Below are 23,403 nucleotides of genomic sequence, written 5' to 3' on the forward strand. Positions count from 1 at the left end.
TTCATTCATTGATTTACAATTTCTAACCTGTCTGAGTAGAGTGTCCCTAACACCGCGATCGTCTGCGCATTTCACACTTAACGGAAGTTGTCAATATAATAGACAGGCATGCCCGAGAACCATTTCCAGTTCCTGGACAAGTCCATTTCCAACAAAGGGGTGTGTGAGCGATCACAGATGTACACTCTTATGTCGTCCGCTTCCCATATGGACAGTGTCGAATCAAGCAAACGAAAAAAATGACAACAACAATTTTGCCTTTCACGTGGATTTAACAAGCGGTTTAATTTCCATGTTCATGTGTACAAAGGGATGTAATTCCAAACTTTCAGCATTATGGTAATTTACGGAATTATCCGGCAGTTACCGAATAGGATGAACTAGGTCAATATGTTGTCTGATGGAAATAAACTAGCCCATAGTGTACGCAATATGGCGTCGTGCTAGTATGGAAAGTCCATTAAGCGTGAAAGGTGCAGGAGATGCCAGTATTAGTGCCATTCTGGTCACAGTCAGGTTATAAATTATAAATCATTGATTCAATTGACTTAGTTCTGTGCACCTTTTATCACATTAAACGTTTTCATTATTGAAATCGGTAAGGGGGTACAAACAAACGGGAATGTATAGTCATACTATAGTCTGATAATGCAAACCCGTTTGTTTGTACCCCCCTACCGATTTAAATAATGGAAACCTTTAATGTGATAAAAAGTTCAAGGAACTTAGTCAATTCATTCACTGATTTATAGTTTCTAACCTGACTCTATGTAGAGTGGCCCTAACACCGTCATCTTATGCGCGTTTCATGCTTAACGGAAGTTTTCAATGCAATAGACGGACATGCGGATCCATTTCCAGTTTCTGGACAAGTCCATTTTCAGCAAAGGGGTGTATCACGATTACAGATGTACATACATATGTCGTCTGCTTCCGATATTTACAATGTCGAATCAAGCAAAGGAAAATGACAACTACGCTTTTTATGTGGATTTAACCAACGGTTTAATTTCTATGTTCATGTATGCAGAGAGATATAATTCCAAACTCTCAACGTTATGTAATTTACGCAATTATTCAGCATTTGCCGAATAGGATGCACTACGTCATTATGTTGTCTGATGGCAATAAACTAGCCTACAGTATACGCAATATGGGGCCTTGTTGGTATGGAAAGTCCGTTAAGCATGAAATAGTGCAGGGGTTGCCAGCATTACTGCTATTCTGGTCACAGTCAGGTTAGAAATTATAAATATGAAATATTTAAATATATTGAAGATTATTATACCCAATTATATACATCACAAGGAATAGAAGAAAATAAAATTGATGAATACCTAAAAGATATCCAGTGCGAGATGATATCAACAGAGCATAAGGGCTTATGTGATGGATTCATCTCGCAAGAAGAAATAGTGGAAAGTATCCGAAGCCTTACAATAGGGAAATCTCCAGGTGGAGATGGACTCACCACGGATTTCTATACGAAATTTTGTGCTGAGTTGTCGCCAATCCTCGAATGGTTGTACAATAATATACTACTCAGAAATGATGTTATGTCCGAGAGTATGAGGGAAGGGATAATAACACTACTATATAAAGGGAAGGGAGATAGGGAAGATCTTAAAAACTGGAGTCCCATCTCCCTCCTAAATACTGACTATAAAATATTAAGTAAAATTTTAGCGTATAGGATAAAACAGGAAATGGGGAAGATAATAAATACTAATCAAACATGTGGACCCAAAGGTAGGGACATACAACATAATATACTTAGCATAAAATATATTATTGAACATATAAACGAAAGCAGTCAAAAAGCTGCCATGGTACTTTTTGATCAAGAAAAAGCCTTTGATAGATTGGAACATAACTTTGTACAAAAAGTACTAGAGAAATTTGGTTCTGGAAATAACTTCCAAAAATGGACTAAAATCCTATACAATAAAATAACTTCAAGAGTGCAGGTAAATGGAGCAAAGACAGGTAAATTTGAAATTAAAAGATCAGTGAGGCAAGGATGCCCACTATCGATGCTATTATATGTAATAGCCATTGAATGTCTAAGCATAATCATCAAACTCAATAAAGATATTGAAGGTATAAAAGTACCGAACATAAAGGAAGAAATGAAAATGTTGCAACACGCCGACGATTGTACAAACTTTATAAAGGACCCGAGTTCCTTTAAACACCTGACCAAAGAATTTGAAAAATTTAGTAAAGCGTCAGGATCACAAATTAATCATGACAAAACTGAAATACTTAAAATAGGGAACTGGAGAGGGAACCATCCAGGTTTACCCCAAACCTGATCAAGAAACAGGTTAAGGCATTCGGAATATTTTTTGGGGAAAATGAAGAAAAGGAAAACTGTAGGAAAATAAAAGAAGCAATTGGAAAAAATGTGGAAATCTGGGCCCTAACGCCACTTTGTCTGATGGAAAGAGTACAAGTAGCGAAAACATATATGTATGTCCATATGAATTATGTTTTAAAATCCATTGATATTAGCAATGAAATTTTGAATACAATAGATAAAACCATAACAGACTATATATGGAACTTCAAATTACATTATATAAATAAAAAAACATTGTACAAGGCTAAAGAAGGGGGGGGGGGCACTCCCCAGCCCTATCTTTATGAAAGCCAGTAATATTTTAAATAGGTTCAAGAGACTAAGAGCAGAACCAAAGAGTCCATGGGAAGGTATTTATATATACCATTATGGATTCTCAATAAGAAATGGGAAGGACATATACAAAAATAATAAATTAGTCAAACAACTGGAAATTCCAAGGAAGTTTAGAAATGTTAAAGAATTAGTTTTAAAATATAGGGATAGAAAAGAGCTTTGGGAAAAGGAGGAAATTTTAACATATAATTGGATAAGAGATGAGGTAACAAAAAATATCAAGAGCACAGTAGAAAAAGAAAATATATACGTTGATTGGGATAGGGCATGGCGAAATTAGACAAAACTAGGATCTTTGAAAATTCAAAGCCTCTGCTTCAAATACATGCATAATGCGTGGTTGACAGGAGAGGCTGCAGTGAGACGGCATATGGTCAGAGTATCGCGGAGATGTCCACTGTGTAAAACAGGACCATTTTCAAAAATTCATGTTATGACTCAGTGTGCAGAAACACATAATGACCATTTAAAAGTCATACGTGAAATTGGGAAAACTCATCCCTATAAAAACCAGAATGTACTATATTTAGATGGAAATTTCACAAAAAAGACACTATATGAAATTAGCACCTATACTGTATCAACAATGAGGGCATGCGGCCAAGTGATAGTTATTGGGACTTAATATGGAGGGGCGGGGGCAACGAGAACTACCAATAGGGGAGAGTTACCTTAAAAGGACTTGACCCCCGTACCCCCATATATACCGCCATATATACATCATGAATACTAACAACTGTACTGACACTAGACCGTATTAAGGAAAAATATTCAGGAAACTTTTGGATATAAAATAAATTATCAAAGGCAGCCAGTTCAAGAGAGTGAAGTATATAATAATAAAGGAAATATGGAGCTCCCTCGACTATGGATGACCTTATTTAAATAGAATTGCGACACACATATATAACACACATCAAAACACTACTGGCATTTTTTTTTTCTCATAAAAGTAACACACCGTCACTTCGCCAAAATTCCAAAATGACATAAAATCCATTATTTTTTTTCTTAAAACGAATTTATAAGATCCAGTCATAAAGATCGAAAGACAACCGGGTTCTGATATGATGTAGAAGGCTATCCCTACACGAAAACAATTTATAGCACGAACGAACATATAGCATAATCACCTATAGCATACACAGGATATAGGGACCTCTAGCCAAGGTCACAAAATTAATAGGAGAGGGATTTCGAGATAGGTGATATAAATCGACTCGGATGAACAAACCTATAGAATACACAAGTTAAATACCCCGTCAAAAATTCATTAAAAAAAATTTGAACTAAATTCTATTTTAAAAAAATATACCCAGCAACATATCGGGGGGATTCATGAACACATGAAAACACTTTTACTATTTGGCTAGGTGGGGGAGGGAGGCATCTGTCTGGTGCCCCCCCCCCAAAAAAAAAAAAAAAAAAAATTTTTTATTATAAATCAGTGATTCAATTGATCTAGTTCTGTGCACTTTTAATCACATTAAACGGTTCGTTTTGTAATCGATAGGTGGGTACAAACAAACGGGAATGTATAGTCATACTAGTATAGCTTGTTGACGCACATGAGCATACTTACTGGAGAAAGAAACTAAAAAAAAAAATCATTGTTAACAGCTATTGGACAATTCGGCCCAAAGACAATTCGGCCCAAGACAATTCGGCCCAACTTGGACCGAAAATAAGACAATTCGGCCCAACTCGAAAGACAATTCGGCCCAGTTTTATAATACAACTGACAATAGTTTTAATAAGTATTTATTTTTAACATATATTTTGACAATTCTTATATAATGTTTTTACCGTATAGTTCAAAATCCTTGCATTAGGTAGCTTAATCATTCATTCTCATTTTAATTAGTTTGTAAAATAAAATAGGTTGAGAATAAAATTTGAAACATTTGGTGAACTAGATAAATGTTTTCCGAAGTTATAATGGTTAGGAGCTTTCTGATATCTTTAGGAAAACCGTCCCAAAGACAAATATTACTGTGGAGAAAGGACGTCTGATAAAAAGAAGTATAGTAGAGATGGACGTGATGCTTTGGGAGTTACGTAGACAATAATGAGATGCATCATATCTCCTGTGGAAGAAGGTCGATTTTGTTAGCCACTTGCCCACTTGGTCTCAAAACCTTAATTCTCAAGAAAAATACATACGTTACAAGAGATCTTCTCTTATTTGAACGTATTTGTTATGATTTACAAATAAAATGACACCAGGAAAATGGTTGAAAATTGCATAATTAGGTATTTTGCGATAATTTCACATAAATGTAATTCAGAACATTATTGCGTTTTGCTATTATGAGTTACGAAAAAGACAGATAAATGTGCACAACGTAAGATGCATCTTTACCAAAATTTCTCGTATTTTAAATTTCATTTAAAGTGATAATAATGAATATTCAAAACACCAAAAAAAAAAAAACATTTTAAGTTGTCAAATTAATACCTATCTAATCTTAACAGTTTCCGATTCAAAACATAAGCACGAAAGTTTACAATGTGTATGCCATTTTTTAGTAACTCCAAAAATATAACGTATGTATCAGATACATACGACAAAAGGCTGTTCATTAAATCTGTAATCGTTTTCCCTCGGCTTTCTTGGTTCCCTTTTGGTCATGAAAATATGGCATGAAATTATTACAAATATGTTTGATTAACCATATTAAACACATATATGAAGCAGTGTTACAGTCTGAAGCCTAAAATCAAATATATTAGTATAATATCTCATGTACGGTGTCGCTACTCTTAGAAAAATGTAAAGGTATTCTGTAGAATATTATCTGTTAAGTATTATTATTATTTGATAAATCAATATAGAATATTTGACCAGACAACTTTTATTCAGAATGTCGTGCAGATACATACATTTTTTTTAGCATAAAAATAAATGTATTTAAGTATTCTAATTAGAAAGCGCAGTATATGTTAGTTTGTGTTCTCTCTCTCTCTCTCTCTCTCTCTCTCTCTCTCTCAGCTATCTTACATAGTATCTACTTGCTGTTTGAAGAAAATTATCTTTATACAACTATCGTAAAGTTGGGCCGAATTGTCTTTCGAGTTGGGCCGAATTGTCTTTTAAGTTGGGCTGAATTGTCTTATTTTCGGTCCAAGTTGGGCCGAATTGTCTTTGGGCCGAATTGTCTATAAGTCGTTGTTAACGTTGTTTGCAAAATGTCCAGTCAAAGTGGAAATCGGAAGACAAACGCAAGCTTAAGTACGCGAAGAAATCCATTAAAATGTGCTATATGTGATAAAACCTTGAGTGGTAAAGAAGGACTGAAAATACACATGATGATACATACTGGAGGAAAACCTTTCAAATGCGAAGTTTGCAGTAAAATGTTCTGCAAAAGCGGTGATTTGAAGAAACATACTAGAATGCATACCGGAGAAAAACCATACAGATGTGAAGTTTGTCATAAAATGTTTAGTAGGAGTTCGTATTTGAAGGTGCACGTTAGAATACATACTGGAGAAAAACCATTTAAATGTAAAATTTGTAGAAAAATGTTTATGGAAAGTGGAGTTTTGACAAAGCACATGCGAATACATACAGGAGAAAAACCATTCAAATGTGAAGTTTGTGGTAAACTGTTTATTCAGAGTGGTGATTTAAAGAGTCACATGAGGGTACATACTGGAGAAAAACCATTCAAGTGTAAAGTTTGTGCTAAACCATTTCGAGATAATGGTGGTTTGAATGTGCACATGAGGAAGCATGCAGGAGTTAAACCATTCATCTGTAAAGTGTGTGATAAAATGTTTGGTGAAAGTGGAAGTCTGAAGGTACATATGAGGATACATACAGCAGAAAAACCATTCAAATGTGAACAGTGTGATAAACTGTTCAGTGACCACAGCAACTTGAATGTTCACATGAAAATTCATACTGGAGAGAAACCATTTAAGTGTGAAGTTTGTAATAAAACATTTAGTCAGAGTGGAAATCTGAAAGCACATCTTCGGATACATACTGGAGAAAAACCATTTAAGTGTCATATATGTAGTAAAATGTTTATTCAAAACGGTGTTTTAAAGAAACACATGAGGGTACATACTGGAGAAAGACCATACAAGTGTGAAGTGTGTGATAAAATGTTTAGTGAGAGTGGAAGCCTGAAGGTGCACATGAGGGTACATACAGGAGAAAAACCATTTAAGTGTGAACTTTGTGATAAAATGTTTAGTGAGAGTGGCAAGTTGATGATGCACAAAAGGATACATACTAAAGAAAAACCACTAAAGTGTGAAGTTTGTGCTAGAAGCTTTAATCAAAGTGGAAATCTGAAGGTCCACATGAAAACACATGCAAGGACACATACATTGAAGGACACTTGATCTTAATGAGTTACTTTTATGAATCCGCAATAAAAACAACTATTGCTTGAGGTTTCAGCTCATTGAAGCTTTGTTCAAAGCTTTCTAGAGTCATTTATTGTGAGACAACTGGTTCATCTTATTATTTTTATTGATTTTGTGGGGGGTGGGGTGGGGTTCAAATCCTAAAGAATGACAATAGAATCATGCATGGAGAAAAGTAACATAATACATATGTTGTTCCCCAAATGTTATGACACAAACATGTCTTCACAAAAATTTATTAGGACTAAAGTGTTAAGGCTGTAAATAGTATCAGAATTTTAAGTCTCCTTTAGTTATTTCGTTTCATTCATCATTATGCCACTACACATGGCTCAAATGATCTGAGCTTCTGCATCAAATAAACTAGAAATTCTCAATGGATGGGCAAATTCTTCCTGCACCATTTCATATGTTTGTCAGCCGTTGCCATTTCTGCAGAAGGCTATTGGTAGGTTATGTAATATGGATACACTGCCATGACTTGTCTCACTTTCTCCAAGATGGTACATGCACCAACCTTAATTCATGCATTCTTTTCTCATCATTAGGGTCAATTTATACATCATTTAACACTCAGTTTTAATTCGTATATTTATTTATAATTAGCCTTGCTGCTAGAAATACTTTTCATTTAATTGTATGTTTATAAGGCACGGTATGATGCCATATGTTTTCCCATGTTAGTTTCTTTCGTGGCAATGAAGGAATAGAACATAGAAATAGCACTGTATTCTAGCAGGGGTCATACTCCCAGGCCAAATGGGGCAACTCAGTCATCTAAAAAATATAAACTTCACCTTCTTCTGTTAGGAAAAAGAAAATCACTTTGCCCTGTGATTTTCTTAGATGTACACTGATTGACTGTAGTTTTTTTACATGCTCCCTCACATTAGCCAGGTTAGTTTCAGTGTTGTGTTATAGCTCAACGTGAAATATAAGCATAAAGTCATCAAGTAGCTGGTGTTGATATTAATGTTGCTGACCAACAAACTCTTGCACATTTAGAGGGATGTCTTTTGATAGCTCACTGACCATTAACTCTTTCTCAAACAAATTAGCAACCATCGCTGCTCAATTTCTGCAGGATATCATCTGATGATAAAAATATATAGATGTTCGAAAATTTAAACAATAGTATGTAAATAGCAAGTTGTGTTTTAAGAATAGAATCAGTGCTATGAATATTTTAACTGATGTGTGCTTTATTTTCTTCAAAAATTCAGTTTGAAAATGATAAATTTTATACATGTACATAATGTATTTATAATATACATATAAGTCAGAAAATTTTACTACTTATAAATAAAATATTGTTTTAAACCAATGTTGAATGTAGATAATCATACTGAGAAATAGAGGGCGTAATTCAAAGAAGAAAACACATGCATTTATCTTGCTTTGCTTACACTTTTTTTCTGTTCACACACACACACACACACACCAACACTTATATATATATATATATATATATATATAATAATGATAACAATATATACGTATTTTGCCTTGCTTCTTATACTCCCTGTTCTTCTCCAAAGAAAAAGTCACTTCTTCCTAAAATTCAGATTTAGCTTGGCCCCTGTTCTAAATGATTATTATTGGGATTGAAACTAATTGTTGACAATTTTATTTTGTTGTTTATTTTTAGTATAATGTTTAAACTTAACAATCAATTTATTCAAAATTATTTTCTTTTTAGTGTGTGATCTTATAAATAGCTAAGCTTTAAATACTGATACTATTAAACTAAAGAGCATGTGCTTTACATTTTCATTTCTATTCTTTTGAATGTGAGGGACTCCCATATATATTACAGGGACTCTCAGAAATATGATGGGAACTCCTGAGTTTCAGGACTCAAGTGTCCAGAATTCTTCATCCTGAAATTCTGTAGAGGAACCAACTATAGATGTAACTGCAGCACTAACAACTTTGTAAAATGCAAAGAAGCTACCTGAATAATTCACAATAGTCCCATAATAATATTTTTGTCTAATGAGCACTTTGTAGTTTCAATGAATAATCTAAACAAATGTTTCCTCTCAACACACATATTAAATGCTTAATTACAATAATTTTTGTAATTTTCTTTCTCATACTTATTAGTTTCATGCGCATAAAAACAAGATGGCCACTATCGCTTAACCGGCTTGAAGCAGCTGTTCCGTTTTTTAGTGCCGTTTTCACGATATTTGTGCTTGTTACCTGTTTTCATCATTATGTATTGGCTGTTAAATTCGTATGTGTTTCTTCATCTCCTTGTTTTGGAAATGAGAACAATTAAACTTTTTCTCAGCTGTCTTACTCCACTGTTTTTGAACAAACCGCCATCACATGATACTAGCCAGTCAACCCGTTTATGCTACGATGGACCCTCATTAATTGCTTTAAATGATCACTCCTTGGCTCTCCACACTACATTGTGCTCTAGACTAAACGAACTAGGACTACATTCATCATTACCTAAATGTGAACAGAAGCGGAAAAAGAAACGTTGTTTCAAAGCTGGCCGGTGTAGAACAGGAAGAAGAATTCCAGTTATCCCTTATTTCGGCTCAACAATTTAAAAAAAGTTCGACCGTTAATTTAGATAACCTAATTCAAATCCCAATTAATTCGTCAACCTCTGAGTCAGCTATCCAAGAGATACCTCTGTGTATTGCATTATTCAATGACCATTCAGTAGGACCACCGGAAAAGCGCATAGAAATAGTTAATTTTATCAACGACCAGAATATTGACATCTTTTTCCTGACAGAAACATGGCTAAAAACATCAGGTGATGAGCCCAAGTGTGTGGATCTAACACACAATGGTTACTCCATCAAGTCGTTCCCCCGTAATTCTCGCGGAGCAGAGATCTCGCTAGGATTTTAAAACAAGGATTACATGACTCCCAGTTTGGTAAAAATAGGAGTGCCACCATCGAAAGTTGCAGTCCTTTCTTTCATACAGAATTATCACAGGCGTGAGTGCATCTATTCTTAGATGGAGAGGTTTCTGTAATGTAATCACTCACTTTAATATAGCTTCATTACAACAGTCCATTGACAGGATTGCAAATTTATGGTTTATTTATTTGTCTACGTCCTTGTAGTAATTTTAGGCAATGGTTAAATAGTATCTGATTTGCTGTTCCCACCCCACCCCGTATTTTCGCAAATAGGTGTCAAGTCAGAAATCAGCTAAGACCTGAAAGCGCATCTCGCGAATTCCACAACACAACATTGTCCTCTAAGTTTCTGACCTACATAATTTGCAGTTTAAAGTTAAATCTTTAATACAATAATACCTTGGCTTTGCTTTCAATTATTTGTATATTTGTCTGAAAATATTTGCCCGATGATGTACGAAAACAGACAATCTAATAAACTGGTACATCCCAGACTTAGTGAAGTCCGCCATTATTTCCTGTTAGCCCTACTGATTCACTTACAGTTTCAAACTAATTTTATGACGAAATAGTGTAAAAGAGACAGTTAATATATATCCAGATCACCAATTCTGATGTTACAAAACATGTTTGTATGTTTATCATCAACGGATATCATGCAGGAAATTGATAGTTGCTACCTTACTCGAAAAAGGCTTAATGGTCAATCAGCTATCAATACATATGCTTGTGAATGGGCTGGAGTTTGTTTGTCAACGTAATTAATATCAAAACTTGGCCTAGCTACTGGTCTATTGATGAATACATTTCTCTACAAACACTAGAACTAACCGGGCTAAGGCGAGTGGCATTTAAACAAAAAAGTATGGTCAGTCAATGTACCTCTTAAATAGCTCTTGTTCGTCCATCAGAGTGATATTGAATTTTGTCAATCCAAGTAAGGATGTATTCCAAACACTAAGCTAGGCATCACACACTTCCTTACACTTAGCTACTGTCCTATCCGAACTATCAATTCTAGCAGCTTTAGCACTCTTCTGAACGTCGTTAAAATCTTCGTAAGTTTGCCGTTTAATCCCAAAATACTTATCCAAATTTACGAATGGCATTTTGTCTAAGTCTCAAAATGTCTTGATTCTCGTGCACTACTTATTTCGATACATTCGGAAATGAACACAATGACCAAAGCTAAAGTTGTTTATTTGATGTACTTTTATAGATGACCACATGAACATCTCTGGATCTTTCCGACTCTGAATTCAATCACTGTAAATATCAGTACATTTTCTCACCCACCCGCCAGTCAAAGTCTTTGAACTAGCCACCCAGCTATTGCATCATCTTCTTTTTGATGTACTCTTATAATGGCAACATGTACGCACATCAACGGGTCTTTCAGTCACTGAATTCTGTCATTGTAAATATCAGCACAGCTAATTGATCAGCACATTTTCCAACAAACCAGGTGGCTGAAGCACGACTGGCAAGTCTTTGAATTTTGCCGCAAATCTATTACATGTGTACGGAGGACTCCAGCCTCAGTGATTTTCTGCATCCCAGATCAAATATTGGCGTCCAAATACGCGTAATTAAGCGTTTCCGAGATCTCTGCGGAGGTGGAATTGCTGTCATCACAAAGAACTCCATGATAAAACGTCTTAACCACACCACAACATTCAATTTCGACCAGACATCGTATGAACTAGTCCAGACCACACTCACACTGGAGCAAAGGTCAGTCCATTTTTTCTGCCTATACCGCCCTCCTCCTAGTAGAAAAAACAAGCTGGCTGACTCTCTTTTTTTTTGAGCAGTTTCCGAATCTCCTGGACTATAGAAATTCGATAGGTGGCAACCTGATTATTATTGGAGATTTCAACTTTCACTTTGACTGTCCCGGAAACCCAAATACATCGAAACTCATAGATTCCATTAATGTTTTCAATCTCAAACAATCTGTTAACCAACCCACCCACAAACATGGTCACATTTTAGACTGGATTCTTCACAGGCGTGATGATAATATTCTACGGTCCTCCCTTGTATCCCATGACCTTGCATCAGATCACCTCTGCATTATATGCCATCTTGACATATCAGTCCCTAACCCTCCACCTTTATCTGCTACAAAGATAAATCTCCGTATGATAAATAGAACCAAACTAATGCACGACATCCAAGCTAACCTAACAACTTGCTTACCTCCTACCGCAGAACAACTTGATAACTGCCTGCGTTCATTGCTTAACAAACATGCCCCAGCTACCAAGTGCAGATTATCAATTCAAAAGTGTTCTCCATGGTATAGCAGTGTTAGGGACCAGCTTCGCACTGCTAAAAGAGACCGCCGTAAAGCTGAGAGGCTTTGGCTTTCCACCAGACTCACTATTCATAAGCAAATATATGAAGCCGCTAAGAAGAATGTCACAAATATAGTCCATGCAACGAAATCTGCCCACTATACTACTAAGATCATGGCAAGTTCCAGCAGAAAAGAGATCTTCGAGATTACTAACAGGCTAATGTCAAGGAACAAATCTACACCACTTCCAACTACCTTCTCTCCAGTCGACCTTCCGAACATGTTTGCAAATTTCTTCCGTGATAAAGTACAAACCATTAGATATATGCTCGACACCACAATTTCAATTGACTCGTCGTCACCATACCGTTGGGATACAGAATTTGAGCGGCAACCATTAGCAGCATTTGAACCTGTCTCTATGGCTTTCGTACGTACAATCCTGATGAACAGTGCACCAAAGTCATGTGGACTTGATCCAATTCCAACATCACTGCTGCTTGAGTGTTTAGATCCAGCATTGCCTTCACTAACTGATGTTATTAATACCTCTGTCTCATCCGGGGAATTCCCATCATTTTTCAAAGCTGCCATTGTAAAGCATCTGCTGAAGAAATCAAAACTAGACCATAATGATTTAAAGAACTACCGCCAAGTTTCTAATCTCCCATTCATATAAAACAATTTGAAAAAGGTTGTTATATCCCAGCTTGTATTGCATCTAAATTCAAACAGTCTTTTTATCAATGTACAATCTGCATATCACCCTTGCCACAGTACTGGAACTACTCTTCTAAAAGTAGTAAATGACATTCTCTGCGTTGGATAGCGGACAGATTACAGTCCTCACCCTCCTTGATTTGTCTGCAGCATTTGACACAGTAGACCATGGTATATTACTTCACCGTCTCCAGCATGTTTTTGGCATTCATGATACAGCCTTACTATGGTTCAAGTCCTACTTGTTGAACAGGACACAAATTATATCTGCAAATGGAATACACTCCAGCCCAGTTGATCTATGTTGTGGTATTCCACAGGGGTCTGTTCTTGGACCTGTTCTCTTCATTCTGTACACTCAGTCGCTCTTAAGTGTCATAGATCATCATCCAGTGTCTCACCAATTGTACTCTGATCACACCCAAATATACAAATCTAGCCACCCAACGGAAGCTGATGCTACTATCCAAGGTGTAGAGAGGTGCATTTCTGATGTCAAATCATGGATGACATGTAACAAGCTGCAGATGAATGATGATACAATTGAGGCCATTCTGATCACAACACAAAGACTTTCTCATTCACATCCTCTACCTCAAACACTAAATATCAGCAACACCAACATTAAATTCACAAAGTCAGTACGAAACCTAGGTGTTACTCTGGACAGTACTCTCACATTGCACCAACAAGTCATGAACATATGCAAGGCTGCATATCTTGAGCTGAGACGCATCAGCTCAATTCGCAAATATCTTTCAGTTGATGCCAGTAAAACACTTGTATGTTCATTAGTACTTTCAAGACTGGACTATTGTAAGTCAGTTCTGTCTGGTTCATCTCAATATCTACTCCAGAAACTTCAACAAGTTCAAAACACAGCTGCTCGGATCATACTTAGAGTACCACGATCAGAGCACACCTCCCCGCTGCTCTGTACCCTACACTGGCTATCCACTCGATCCAGAATCAAACACAAAATGTGTTCTCTGTGCTACGTTTCACTGTCGGACTCTAGTCCAACATACCTATCTGACCTCACCCATGTGTACACACCAGCAAGATACTTACGCTCCTCTTCTGACAATCGTATGCTCATTATTTCCACTATGAAAACAAAGTCATATGGACAGCGTTCTTTCGCATACCAGGGCCCAGCAACGTGGAATGAATTGCCCACTGAACTTAGACACAAAGACACAATGATCACATTCAAGAGGGCTCTCAAAACTCACTTATTTCGACTGCAAGAACAAACTTAAAGACCTAATAATGTTTCCTACCTAATATATTCTCAGCATGTTTTTTAATGTTTTCTAATTTCATGGTGTTTGTTTTGTAATCATATCATTATATGTTTTTTATCTTATAGGTGTTGTCTAAAGTTGTAGAGCGCTTAGAGCTTCTAAAGATTAGGGGCTATACAAAGTCCTCATTATTATTATTATTATTATTAGTAGTAGTAGTAGTAGTAGTAGTATAACGTAGCTAATTCAGTAATGGTGAAGAGTGGAAGTGGCTTTTTCATTTGAAACCAAAGAAATATGTTCAGGGTTTTATAAATCTACGTGCTCAGCTCTTGGATAAGATCAAATTTGGCTAAGGCAATCTCATGCTTGCAGTGTACTAGTTCGTAGGAGAGAGAGAGAGAGAGAGAGACGCTTATGTTCTTCAGCTATACTTTAATGATTGTAAGTCTTTGCCCAAGACTAACGTGCACATTTTGGTGTGAGACAAAACTATTCAAGTATCACAAAGCAGTGACCATGTCTTATTCATTTACCATGCCAATAAATTAATATAAGCTACTTGAGTGTTTTCATTAATCCTACAAGTACAAAGATGTTTAGGACCAATAACGTTTAAGATTCAGTATTATTCAGGTGATTTGGCATGACGATCTTTTTTTTACATAGCACTGAGGCTTTAATATCAAACACTTAAAGTCAATAAAGTACTGGCTGGATTTACTGGGTTTTGTATTTTTCTTTCATGGCACTGAACATTTAAAATATATTTGTTGAAAATTGGTCTGACATGGAACATCAGCAAAGTTTAAACCAAATATCTTGGTTACTATGGTAATAAAATACACCGATAACAAGGCTATTACAAAGCTGATTTTATAACAGATCTTGAACAGAGTGTCATAAAAGCTGATGAATGACAAATAACTCATGCAGGGCATGATTATAAATGTAATATAATCAATCTCAGGCATAGTTATTCACACACAATGTACATGTTGTCTTTTCGGTACTGCATCATTGATCCAGGCCAATGAAACTTACCATGATAACAGCTGATAATGTATCAAGCTCTTATGTCCCAAGGTCAGACAGAACTGTACCAAGAATAAATGAGAAGGTCAGCATTTAACTGTTTTACAAGACTTTCCTTTTGTTTTAAATAAATGATAATTATTGTATATGGATTTTTCTTGCATTATGGAAAGATAGATCTTTTGTTTAATGCCTTAAGTTAAGTTTACATCCAAAATAGGTTAAAAATGACTGAACGAAACTCAAAATCTGAATATGCTCGTCTTACACATCTTAGTATTTATTGTTCTTCATGAACATCACGCCACAAAATGTACAAACGAAATGTGCTACCTAACAAAACACTCATCTGATCTTTCTGTATTGCAGTATTTCACGCGTGAGTGTGAGAGAGAGATTTTGATTTTTTTTACCGTGCCTTCAATAATTTGAGTCATATCCCTACTATGTCAGGGCTTACAAAACTGTTACTAACATCTGCCTCGCTTCTCGCTCAGCATTAAGAGGTTAGGGTTAGGACTGGTTGGCCTGGTGTCAGAATAATGTGACTGGGTGGGACATCATGCTACATGTCTGCGACATGAATCCCCAATGTAGGCATAACTATCAACTGTCACATTGCAGACATCGTAGCGATATGACTGAAAAATTGTTAAAGCTACGTTAAAAATCCAAATCACACACACACACACACACACACACACACACACACTACTATGTCAGGGATGGCGTTGGGCTTCTCCAATATTGCAATATGCGATTTTGTTTTAGTTACATATTGGCGACAAAATATACCATCTGGAGATTTTTTGAGACAACATTTTTGGGCAGTTTAAACTTGTACATAGGGTCTTTAGGTTTGGAGTGGAGAAATTCACAGGTGCCATGAAAGGAATCCACAAACTTGGACATAAAATGGACTGGGATCTATCGGCTGTTACATAAACAAATCGTTTACTCATATTGACAAACAGGTCTTAACATCGTGTGTTTTACACCATAATCTGATTATGTAGACATCTGGCCTAATGCAGACACGTGGCCTTATGCAGACACCTGGCCTAAGTATTGTAAGCTCTGATACATTCAGATATCCATGCTACCAGATTAACTACAATAAACCTCCAAAGACAGGAACAGAAATATCTGCAATCGACAATGTGAGGGTTTTTCGAGTTGTTGTTTTCTTAATGTACACAAAAAATAATAATCTTGATGTTTGCATTTGTTTTAGAATCGTATACTAACACGCATAATATTCCATGATTATAGTTTCATCTGTCGAGGTAAAGTTCCATATCACGCTTGATTTTCGTGTATCCAGCGTTGACAATGAGTTGATTTCAGTCCGTATTTTCTGTACTAGGTGTCGACACAAGCAGTATGTAACGCCCGTTGTGACTGTTCGCAACAATGACGCCATATCGAGACACCTAGCTTTAGACGGGTGGAAATTGTTCCACATCTCCGCCGTTATACGATGTCGGAGAGAGGCAAGAGGGCAGGGAATTAAGAAAGTCAGCCATGGCTGCCCTGCACTCTCAAGAACGCCAGCCCGTACTTAGTGAAATTTAGTCTAATTGTACTAATGGACAATACAAAATGCCAATAATGTGTTAGCCACCTGTGCAATTGGGTCAAATCAAAACAAGTTGTAAAATTTTCCTACGTCCTAACAATCGTACAAATTCTAGTACAATGTGTACGTCGTAGATGCCCTACAAATTTTTAATAACTACTATGTCTAAGCGAAATATAAAAAGTTTGGTCTCTGTTAGGTCATAAAAGGTTTGAATTTTTAACCGGTGGATTCACGGATCGAAGTAGTGTACATAATAGTTTTATCGAAACGGGATACCAAGCCGAAATGGTTCCCTGGATAAGAGACAGTATTGGCAGCCCTTCCCGTTTTTCTTCTGCTTCTTTACATTTCTCCACAGTCATTTTTTTCCTCTCAGGTAATTTCAGAGAAATGCTAGCTGTGTAGCTTAGAAATGTAGTTAGCTGATGGACTGGATAGTTCTTGTAGGCCTCTTGATAGAATTGTGTAAGGATTCTGACATTGTAGTGCCACTCAATTATTCATTTATTCTTGCTTTTATTTATGTTAGGTGTTTCATACGCGCGTTGCACGCTTATTTGTGTCCGACTGAGGCAAGGGAGGTAGTGACCAGGAAGGCAGGCGACAATCTGCAGGCAGGAGTCCGTCCATTCCAGGGTACTGGGTCTAAATGGATGTACTTGCACGAATTTTGAGTTTTGGTTATTGTGTCTGAAATTGTTTTAAAGATGAGCTAGGTTGCATTGGATTGAAAACTCTTTGCTGATTTAGTGTTAGTATGGTCTGTATCACAGAATTAGGCCACATTATTTAATTGGCTGTCTTTCATGTTCAGACTAGGAAGAGAGCAGGGAAGATTTTTTTAAAATAAAAAAAATATTATTTTTGTCTATTTTGTAAGGCTATATTTTGGATTTAAGAACACATGAACTCGAGTGACCTACACTTCTTACATGAATAGAACATCTGAAACTTTTTTCACAAACATACACTATGTTAATGCTAATTATTATTTCTTCTTTACACTTGCTAATATTTTTTTTCTTTTTGTGCGAGTGTAACTACTTTTAATCATGTAATGCATATCTGATGTAAAAAGGAAAATGTTGGAGTATGGCCAGTGACCTTTAAAAGTTGCCATACGTTGATTGCGCATGCGTTAAATATTTGAGTGGAAAAACCCAAAATTCGACTTCCTGAAAATGTTCTATAGGTAATATTATTCTTTGAGTAGATATATTAACGTTGTAAGTGTTCTCTGAGTCGTTAAGTGTTTGTATTTCCACATAGTACTGTAATGGGGACAATTCGTCACAAAACATTATTAGGGAAATTACACGCTAAATTTCCACCCATCATCACAGTGCAAAATGTCTTCACCGAACCTATACAGTAGTTCAATGGCGTCATCAGTAGCCATATTTGTGGTATGCTGGCAGATTTACCGTTGAGTTTATTTGGTGTTTGGAAGTCGAAATAAATTCATTGAATCTCATGATACTGTTACAAAAATTCATTAACAGAACTCAAACCAGGTTTTATATTTATATCTGTATTTGTAATTTATAAATTGATTATGCTTCAATGTGCCTTGTTCAAAATGGCCAGTTTTGGTGGTTGCATATGGGAGAAACTGCCACGTTGACCATCGTCCGGGTAAAATGGGCAGAATATCGTCTGCTACTGCCTCATTGGGACGCATCCATATGAAACTGGGTAAAGCCTGACTTATAGCATCTTCTAATAGTCGGAGTTGTACCTGAAATAAGCCATATTTAGCAGATTCACCGGTTATGCCCAGTTTCTGATTTGTTCAGAGTGGGGGCCCCGAGTGGCCGAGTGGTCTAAAGCGCTCATCGTTACGGATCACTGCCATCTCACCTCTGTCTGCGTCGGTTCGAGGCTCGGATTCGGCCAATGTGGTTATTTGAGAAAGCTTACCAGTAGCTTCTCGTGGGTCGGTGGTTCTTTCCGTTTTTTTTTTTCCGGGTTCTTGCTCCACCATTAATACTGGCCGCAATGTATAGCCTATCTTGTGCTGAAAAATGGCGTTAAACCCTACAACAACAACATGTTCAGAGTGATTGGATCCTGAAGGGGAACACAGTGACACATACTGAAGGAAAAAGATACAAAATTGTCAAATGTAAAGCTTGTAATACAATATTTAGTGATGGCGGTAGGCTTAAGTTGGAGGTGTACAAGATACATTAGATCAATCTTTAAAGTGTGAATTTTGTTATAAAATGTTTCGTCAGAGTGAAAATCAGAAAGTCTATTTGAGGTTACAAACTGGAGAGACGCCATTAAAATGTGAAGTTTGTGGCAAACTTCTTGCAGGGAGTGTCAAGCTGAAATTGCATATGAGGATACATACTGGAGAAAAAACATTCAAATGTGAAGTTTGTGGTAAAATTTTCATTCATAGTGATGTTTTGGAACAGCACATGAGAATGCATACTGAAGAAAAGCCACTCAAGTGTGACATTTGTTGTAAAATGTTGAGTTTTGGTGAAAATGTAAAGGCACATATGAAGTTGCATACTGGAGAAAAAACATTCAAGTGTGAAGTTTGTCATAAGCTGTTTAATGGGAGTGGCAAGTTGCATTTGCACAAGAGAGTACACACTGGAGAAAAAACATTCAAATGTGAAGTTTGTGGTGTAGTGTTTATTCAGAGTGATGTTTTGAAACGGCACATGGGGGAACACTCTGTAGAAAAAACACTCAAATGTGGAGTTTGTGATAAACTCTTTAATGCCAGTGGCAAGTTGAATGTTCATATGAGGGTACACATTGAAGAAAAAACGTTAAAATGTGAAGTATGTGGTGAAATATTTATTCAGAGTGGTGTTTTGAAGCAGCACATGAGGATACATACTGTGGGAAAACCATTCAAATGTGATGTTTGTGGTAAAATGTTTATTAAGAGGGGTGACTTTAACAGACATGTGAACATACATACAGGGGAAAAGAAATTCAAATGTGAACTTTGTTTTAAATTGTTCAGTACAAGTTCATACTTAAAAGTGCACATGAGAATACATACTAGAGAAAGACCATTCAAATGTGATGTATGTGGTAGAATGTTTATGCAGAGTGGGGTTTTGAAGCAACACATGAGGATACATACTGGAGAGAAACCATTCAAATGTGATGTTTGTGGTAGAATGTTTACTCAAAGCTGTGTTTTGAAAAAGCATTTGAAAATACATACTGGTGATAAATCATTTGAATGCAAGATCTGTAAAAAAATGTTTAGAGACAAAAGTAGTTTGAGTGTGCATATGAGGAAACACACTGGAGAAAAACCGTTTAAGTGCAAGATATGTGATAAAATGTTTAGTGAGAATGGAAGTCTGAATGTGCACATGAGGATACATACCGCAGAACGACTATTTAAATGTAAAGTCTGTGATAAAATGTTTAGTGAAAATAGTAAACTCAAGGTGCACATGATGATTCATTCAGGAGAAAAACCATTTAAATGTGAAGTGTGTGATAAACGGTTTAATCAGAGTGGAACACTGAAGGTGCATATGAGGGTACATACTGGAGAAAAGCCATTCAAATGTGAAGTTTGTGATAAAATGTTTAGCGAGAGTGGAAGTCTGAAGGTGCACAGCAGGATACATGCAAAAGAAAAACCATTTATGTGTGAAGTTTGTGGTAACAAGTTTAGTGATATAAAATATTTGAAGACCCATATGAGGATACACACTAAAGAAATGCCATTCAGGTGTAAAGTTTGTGATAAGAGGTTTACTCAAAATACTAATCTTAAAGTTCACATGAAAACACATACTGTATTGTATGCCCAAAAGGACACCTGTCCATAAAGAATACTTTTATGAATCTGCCGTAAGAGTGCTGATTATTTTGCTCTGCATAAACTATAACACTGGCATTAGATATTTTATTTTGTGAACAAAGTAAAAAATCTTGAAATAAAAGTGTGAATGATCAAACACAATTTTCATGCACTTTTAGTGGAATATAGTTATGTGACTCCCAGCTTTGAAAAATTAAGGGCTGCAATAATGGAACTATTTTCCTTGCAGTGATTCAGAATGTTATAAGTGTATTGTTGGGTCACCAACATAAATGAGATCATGTTGTTAAACCTTATTCACATGTTCTTATAACAGCATGAAAATCAAAGGCAATTTGGAGCGGTGATAATTTCATTTGTTTCTGATTGACTATTGCAATAATAGTTTTAGCTTGCCATTCTTTTTTTGTGAGCAAGTAGAAGGAATAAAAGAATAAAATAAAAAAAAATTGTTATTCATTTTATTGGCATATCTTGATTGCCAATAATGAATTTGCTGGGACTCTGGAGGAAGAAACAAATGTCCACATTCCATTAACATTTACAAGTTTAATCTTGAAGCAATACAGCACGCTTCATTGACTTTTTTTCTTAAATAGATTCAACAAACTGCCTCACCACAGATTTAAGATGAAAATTCATAAGCTTGGAAGCCTTCTTTATTAGTCTCTTCAATTTAATAAGTCTTTTGTTTTAAACATCCACGACCATCTGTCTTGATACAATTATGTATCAAGAAACCTCCCTCAAAAGTCACTGTTATAGGTGAAACTGACAACACTTCAGTTAGAGAAGCAAAGTTTGGAAACAGGTCAGGGTACCTTCTGCATATTTCTTACTTAATATCATGCAGTCTTCAACCTGTAGGCAATTGTACTACCACCCTGAGCTGAAACTATTCATGTGTCTAAAATGCTACATGTTTTGATATGGTTCCTTGTGCTTTTTGAATATCTTAGCATTCTAATAAAAATATAGTACATGTACGTAGATGTTCTTACATTGACACCTTCTTAAGCAATGATTGGTTGACTACCCCATTTAGTACATGTATGTAAGTTGAAATAGTTGCTTAATAAGACACTAATTGCATTATTTATTTGCATCAGTGTGATGGCTAATTATATGATGCGATATTATTATGGACTATTAAGTTTTGTGGCTTCATATCGATCAAATGAAAGATTTTCTGCTATATGTATTGAGGTTTCCGTTTTTATCATTTTTAGTTATTTAACTCTTTGTTGTCTCTTTGAATGAGTGAATTGCAAGTGTGCCTTGATTTAATAATGTCAACTAAGTTGTAAATATTAAACTAGTTGGTATAAGGCCTAAGTGAACTGAGTGCTACTAAGCAATCAATCATGATCAATAAAATTCAATTAGTCGGTGGAAAATATTCAGTATTACCTATATGGGGATTACATTCTGTTCCCATCTGAGTTTCCAAATTGGTGATGAATCAGCTTTTATTGCAGGATATTTTTGTTAAAGAACAGCAACAGGCTCACCTGAGCTACAGGGATGTGACTTCAGAATGAGGCTGAAGAGGTAAATGACATCAGAGCCCAAAGAACAGACAGAAATGGCTGGATTGGGTAGAGAAAATCCATTGGCCAAGAAAGAAAGAGATTTGTATTGGAGACAGAAGTGATGCTTGTTCATGACATGGTATGCAAACTGCAGAAAGACAAAACTTTTCAGAATGGAAGTGCTACTTTGCAGTTTTCTGAATCTACCCAACATGAGGCAAACTCAGATCATGTACATGATGTAGAAGGCAAGGACTACTGGGGAAAAAAGGCAGTTTTACTGATTCTGCTTGAAACAAAAGGCAGTAAGGCAGACAAGGACCATAGCAAAGCAGACAAGGACCATGACAAAGCAGACAAGGACCATAGCAAAGCAGCACCTATTATTTATCACCTGTTTTAGACCATTGCTCAAAACTATTTATAAAACTGTCTTGCAAACATTAGGATGGGTACCCTGAACATAAACTCAGTTGTAACAAGATAACCGGGTTGGATTTCGGATTTACAACAGAACACTTTTGATGGTAATACAGATACAGCGTTTATTGATGAATGACTTGAATGGAAAAAGAAATATGATTAATACGTGCGTGTATAAGATCCAAATGTTGGACCAATTGACACAATCCGCACAAACCTAATAATGGAACAAATGTGAATACAAATAAATGACCATACACAGTATAAGGACATAGGTTAATGATTCACAGTAACTTTATTGATTTACAGTAACTTCACACAACAAAACAAATGATACATTTTACTCAAACTGTACTTTACTCATATAGTAAAATGTGTTTTCTCAAAAAGTGAAAAATGTGGTACTTTACTCAAAAATAGTGAAATGATGAAAACAAAGGGACATAATCATACAAAATGTCTTTACATTCCCAAAACTCTGTGTATAATAAACCCTAAGATTTGCCCACTGTGAAAAGATTACATGTATGGAGTAACACAAAACACTCTGACACTAGCACACTTGGGTACCAGTCACACTGGTCAATCAATCAGTCAGCAATACAGGTAGTCACCGACCACCATTCAATTCCTTGGTCAGTCAAGCAATTGGCTCCCACCAATTCAGTCAGCAACACCCGATCTCTTGGTACTTGAACAGCGACACACTGTTCACTCAGCTCTACAGCTGCTATGGTTCAGTTTTACAGCTGCTTTGGTAAACTTCTATGGTCAGCTCTA

General features: G+C 36.1%; 1 protein-coding gene across 1 annotated transcript; it reads left to right on the forward strand.

Annotated features, from left to right (window-relative positions):
- Positions 1 to 5,700: 5,700 nt before the first annotated feature.
- On the forward strand, positions 5,701 to 21,621 carry LOC149784671 (uncharacterized). The gene is made up of 2 exons (XM_089933026.1): positions 5,701 to 7,052; positions 19,042 to 21,621. The coding sequence occupies exons 1-2, from the start codon at positions 5,888 to 5,890 to the stop codon at positions 20,673 to 20,675; spliced, it is 2,799 nt and encodes a 932-aa protein (XP_089789152.1). The 5' UTR covers positions 5,701 to 5,887; the 3' UTR covers positions 20,676 to 21,621.
- Positions 21,622 to 23,403: the final 1,782 nt, after the last annotated feature.

Source organism: Sinohyriopsis cumingii, chromosome 14 (assembly GCF_028554795.1).
Source record: "Sinohyriopsis cumingii isolate HCF-2022 chromosome 14, ASM2855479v2, whole genome shotgun sequence".
Lineage (NCBI taxonomy): Eukaryota > Metazoa > Mollusca > Bivalvia > Unionida > Unionidae > Sinohyriopsis > Sinohyriopsis cumingii.

Coding starts and splice junctions, on each gene's coding strand:
- LOC149784671 (XM_089933026.1), top strand. CDS start 5,888: ATGTCCAGTCAAAGTGGAAATCGGAAGACAAACGCAAGCTTAAGTACG. Junction 7,053..19,041: donor ACATACATTGAAGGACACTT/GATCTTAATGAG, acceptor GAGGTGTACAAG/ATACATTAGATCAATCTTTA.